This window comes from Antennarius striatus, chromosome 6 (assembly GCF_040054535.1).
Source record: "Antennarius striatus isolate MH-2024 chromosome 6, ASM4005453v1, whole genome shotgun sequence".
NCBI classification, from domain to species: Eukaryota; Metazoa; Chordata; class Actinopteri; order Lophiiformes; family Antennariidae; genus Antennarius; species Antennarius striatus.
Genome location: NC_090781.1, coordinates 9213498 through 9219134, shown reverse-complemented (window position 1 = coordinate 9219134; position 5637 = coordinate 9213498). Strand labels below are relative to the sequence as shown.

The 5637-nt window shown below is 42.6% G+C and overlaps 1 protein-coding gene across 1 annotated transcript; it reads right to left on the bottom strand.

The window, feature by feature from the left end:
* Window positions 1–2466: 2466 nt before the first annotated feature.
* On the bottom strand, window positions 2467–5258 carry LOC137597087 (ras-related protein Rap-2b). Its single transcript, XM_068318023.1, has 2 exons — window positions 4374–5258; window positions 2467–3821 (listed from the first exon to the last, which is right to left on the bottom strand). Exon 1 carries the CDS (start codon window positions 4977–4979, stop codon window positions 4428–4430), a length of 552 nt encoding a protein of 183 aa, XP_068174124.1. The 5' UTR covers window positions 4980–5258; the 3' UTR covers window positions 2467–3821; window positions 4374–4427.
* Between the last annotated feature and the right edge of the window lie 379 nt (window positions 5259–5637).

Here is a 5637-nt window from a genome sequence, read left to right as displayed (position 1 = left end):
TAGAGGACAGGCTTCCCTTGGGAGATACGGCACATATCAAGCACATCTGCTGGGAAGGAGGCAAGAGCGTCTTTCTTTTGAGCACAACAGAGCCTCAAAAAATACAATGATGCTCAAAGAGGATAAGAAGCCTATAATTCAGCAAAGAGACCACGTAGTGATTAAGTCCCATGTAGAAAATGCGAACACAAACCGTCCACGCTCACTGACTCTGTCACAACACTTCCTGTCATGCCAATGGGTTCCAACACACGTCACAGACGCTGTATCCACGCAGAAACAAGAGCTCTCTCTTAATAAGTGACAAAATCAATATACTGTTTGCACGCAAATGTGGCTTGAATGTATAATCACACCTCCTGTCATGCATTGAGAAAATATGTCTATGGTGAGTAAGACGATCAAACAGCCTGACACTTTCCCTCTTACAGTCAAAATTCCTGCAACAACTGAACTCCCATAGGTCATGAGGCCACCCTGAGCAACCATACCACATCCCAACCCCCCTTAACCATGGCAACTGCATCACATGACCATCTCCCATGACCAGCAACTACTGACAAGCTGACTATCAGCAAACCTGATCACAAGCTTTTCCTGTATGCCATATCTGAAACAAATGACTTTAGACTTTTTTTTTAAATTAAATTTCTTAGAAAAAACAAAACAAAACAATGCTAGAATTCAAGACTGCAAAAATACAGCTCCAAGAAACAGATATTACAAACAAAAACAAAACCACAGTAACTAACCACACTACAGTCTATATGGGTGATTTTGATCCAAAAAAAAGAGAAAAAGGCAGTGGGGGTTTCACTTTCTCTCATCTTAAAGAGATAGATTAAAAGACACTAAACAGACCCTTTTCTCCCCATGGGGCAAATTCCTCTGCTATCAGCTGTTTTGACCACAGCAAGAGGCTGAACCTGCACAGCAGTAGAAAGGAGGGAGCACTGTAATGAGTGCTTCCTCTCATCCTCCACCAGTTCAACTGTATTATTTTAAGTTCAGCTTCAACTCCTGTCGCGTCTAATCACACAATCTGTACCCAGGCCTTGGAGGAAACATGCCATTAGTCCTGACTTTGCATGCATACCGCTGTTGTGGACCCGCCTCCGTCCTTGGTGGATGAAAGACAGTTTGGACGCTCACAGTCAACAATCACCAACAGAAAAGCATTTCTTCAAATGATGCTGAAACCAAAAATTATACTGTAATTTTGTCTTCCTCTTTAGGGTGAAAACAGGACATGCAAATGTAAAAATACCTAGACAGGGCAACTATGTATTCTTATTAATCAAAATACAAGCTAACCTTATGGTGAGGATGGATAAAACATACTAAGGAATATTTTTGCAAATCCTCGATCTAAACTGGCAAATTAATACATAATCAAGTCATTTAGTGATGTAATGTGTGACACACATTTAGTGCAATAGACCTGTTATATGTGATTTGTCATTAATCTTGTTATTAATTAACACCAAATGTGTCATCATTTTAACAACGTGAAATGTGACCATGCGGCCCAGCTCTAATCCAAACCACTGTTTGATCACACTTACTGAATATACCATTCTCACTAAATGACCTCTCACACAACCCTGCATCCTGAACTCCCCATGCTCCACAGTCACATGGTGCAGGCCAAGACAAAAGAATACATAGCCTACCGTTGCTTCCACTAGCAACAGGCACTGATATCCAGGCCAACGCAGGCCCACCGGTGATGTGTGGTCGGTGCAGGCTAACATCAACGCTAAGACGAATACAGTACACACACACACAGACGTGTTTTTTTACCCCCTTCCCCTACCAAGTCATACTGCAGCCCACCAGCCAGCAGTGGCTAGGTAATCCCTGTAGGTAAACAGAAGCAGGGCCTGTTCCACCATACCAGCCTGTCGTCAATACACCTCCACAGCCCAGCTGAAGCTCCACTTCAACACATTTAGAACATTTCTCTGGAGCCACATGACCCAACCCCGTCAATTAATGAATGTAAGGATGACAGAGTAGACAAGAAGTGTTTTCATCTTCCTGACACATCACCAGCGGATCATCAACAAGGTAGAAATGAAAAATCTCAGCAGGTAATTAAGTAACAGTTATTTTTACACAAATTCCCGCTGTTCAGGAATATGAGAAAGGATGTAATAGCAAGGAAATAACTATATAAGGATCAGCAGGGTGATACACTCTCACAGAATGAGGTGACTAACATCTCTTTTCCAAGCAGGTCGCAACATGTTTATATTGCAGTCTGCTTCCTTTCAGCTTCTGATTTCATGTAACATGGAAAGTTTTGCATACAAGGAAAATCAAGGTTGAGAAATAGTTAAAAAACAAAAACATAATATTTGGGAGAAGCAGCAAAACAACTTTCATGTTATAAATTACATGGTATAAAATTGTGCAGCCATTAAGGCACCAAGTGAAGGTGTCAAAAGTTTAAGCTTTTTAGTGTAGTGTTATGGGGGAAATCACGTTACTGTAAATCATACACATGACTGAATAGTTTCTTTGTTGGACTACTTTATAACCGTATTTGTAGTAATCCAGTTATTGTCCAGTTATTGTTTGCATTCAAACACACAAGAATGTGTTTAAACGAGATCTTGTGCAAACTGCTCACGACGTGTTTAAACTCAGAAAACTGGCAATTAGCCACCGTTGTCAACAATGAAACAGGTAGACGTCAACAAAGAGAAAACACAGTTTGGTGTCTTTTTTAAAAATGTCATTTGTATTAAAAGTCTGTTGTTGTTGTTTTTTTAAACAGACAGCCAATTGTTTAAAGGCTGATCTGAAAAACTTACAATCAAGGTTAGATCTGTCAACGGTACATCATCACATTTCCTGTCAAAAACGATAAAATAAACAGAACAAACAGAATTCAAGAGGTCTGGAAGGTAAGCGTTTGGTGTTGTTCTCACGTCTAGTGGATTCCAGTACCTGTGCATTTCAAGATATAGATTTGGCCAGACAATGCAGACATTGCAAAAATGACATCTTAGACTTCAAACGGGCAAAAAAAACACACACAGAAAACTGCCATTCCATTACAAAAAGCCCACTTTTTTAAAAATTCAGCCTCCAGTCCTACGAGATTATCCAGGTGAACAGTTCACGATTTTGAGTTGTTTTGGTGATATATGTAGGTTGGCACTAAATTGAAAAGCTGATTTGTTTGGGAAAGGCACTCGACACAAGGGCGATCATGTCAACATCCCCGTATCACTTCAGTTCAGGTCCTCTTAAACACCGAAAATGACATGACAGAAAAAAGTGGCACTCGTCACGTATACTCCACCTGCAGAAAAGTGGTTTCATCTTCTTTTGACTTTGGAAAAAGAAAAAAAAACCTCAGATTTGGAGTGTTATGGGGCATTCTGCTAAAGTGAGTTAGGCAGACATATCACCCAAACCTTAAACTGCCCCAGACTGTGCAGATACTTAACAAAATATACTCTCTCTGTCATCCTCTTATACAGAAATACCCATTTACGAGTGTATCTACGTGTTGCCTTCCCTATAGTTTCCACTCGGCCTTAGTTCCAGTTGTGAGTACAGTTGGAACTGGTGCGGGGGAGGGTTTGCTGAAACTCTGGAGACGACAGTGTTGACATCAATGGAGGACACTGATCGTGCAGCAAAGATACTCCAACCCAGCAGAATTCCTGAAGAGTGGACCACTCCCTCTGTCGATCCCCCTCCTGCTCCTCCTCTCGTCCCCCTGCAAGCATTCCTCCCCGTATTTTCCTCCAAAGCCAGGGTGAGACACGAAGACGAGCTCAAGAGTACACACTCGCTGCAACACACTGCCACAAATAGATAAAAGTGAATTGTGAGTGAGTTTTAACAGAGCATAGAAGAACAGAACACCGTGGTGACTTTGGTTTGGCTCAACAACATGTGTGCAAGGAAAATAAGAACTTTGGAATCCCCCAACTCCTTTAAACCTCATTCTGGATGGGAGCGTTTTGAGAAGTTGTTTGATAGTTTCCACACTGTGTGTCTACAGATTCAGCCACTAACTTTGCTAACCTCATTAAACCAGCCACAGCCTGCCCCTCCAGTTTTACAAATGAGTCAGATACTTCCCCAATCTGCTTAGCAAAACAATGGATTGCAAGCTGAACACTGTAGATTCTCATTTTAAACTAATACTGGGCTTATATGAGCCAGAAACAGAAGTAAACAAAGAGTACTTAACAGGCGATTTGGACATCTGTGCTATGTGTTCTGGACACCACTTCCTCCTGACATGGACATGTGAATTTTAATGTTTCGATTACTGGGCGCTGGCTTGAGTATCTCTGAATCTAAATAATGACAGCTTTACTTTTTGAGTGTACGGTGTTTTAACTTACCATTGCAAACTTAAAAACCGAGCAAGGACTAAAACTTAATGGTCGTAATTGTTCTTAAAGAATGACACAAGACGAACAGCACTGATCGTCGCCATTTGGTGTTGAGGCATAGTTCATCTGTCGGACAATCTCTGCAAACAGTTCGTCCACCGAGGTTTTATTTTTGGCTGAAGTTTCCATGAACGGGCAATTCCAGTCGTCCGCCAATGCCTTGCCCTCGCCGGACGAGACCTCCCTTTCCCCCTCCAGGTCCACTTTGTTTCCAACCAGAATCATCGGCACCCTCTCGTACCGTTTCACCCGAATGATCTGATCCCGCATCGGTTTGATATCCTGGAAGCTCTGCTGGTTCACCAGGCTGTACACCAGGATGAAACCCTGGCCGTTTTTGATGTATAGGTCTCGCATGGAGGCGAACTGCTCCGTCCCCGCCGTGTCCAAGATCTCCAGAACGGACGGAGACGAGTCCACCTCTATCTCCTTCCTATAGAAATCCTCTATCGTGGGGTCATATTTCTCTATAAAAGACCCCGTCACAAACTGGACGGTTAACGCGGATTTACCGACTCCTCCAGACCCAAGAACTACTACCTTGTACTCTCTCATGGTTCCCAGACCAGCCGACAGTGCTGCTTCCTCTCCGCTGTGAGCCCGCTAGCCGCCCTGCTGGGTTTCAAATCGCTCGCCGTTGCGCCTCCACCAGTACTTTAGTACCGGCACCGAGCGGTGGCTACGGGGCGTGGCCGTCAGCTACTGCCGTTCGGGGGTAAATATGGCTCTTTCAGACGTGCGCTCAACATCTGAATTGTGACATGTTGAGTTTCACAAGACAGCCCAGCCGGTTCTTGTGCAAGCTTCCACCGTTTTCGTTCAAGTAGACACCGTTTCTCTCTGTGTTACAGTCAAGTTCAGTGTGACGTATGTGTTACACATCTTATACAAAATTTCAGAATAAACTTGTAATGACATAATTTTTCCTGAAACATCATCTGGTTACGGTTTCTATAGCTCTTAATAATGTAGTTTACTCGTTATAATGTCAAAAATTGTCATCTTGACCGTATTTAAAGTGATAATTTTCTTTTTTAACAACGTAGTTATTTTATTTTGATAGCAATATATGCAATTTCCTGTTGTGGTCATGCTAACTTAGGCTAGCTTGATTCCGTAGTTTTTATTACTTCCTGCCCACACTCAGCACGCCGTCGGCGTCCCACGTCATTCAAATACAAATACTTAAAGGTGCAGTGCGGTTGTTTTCGCC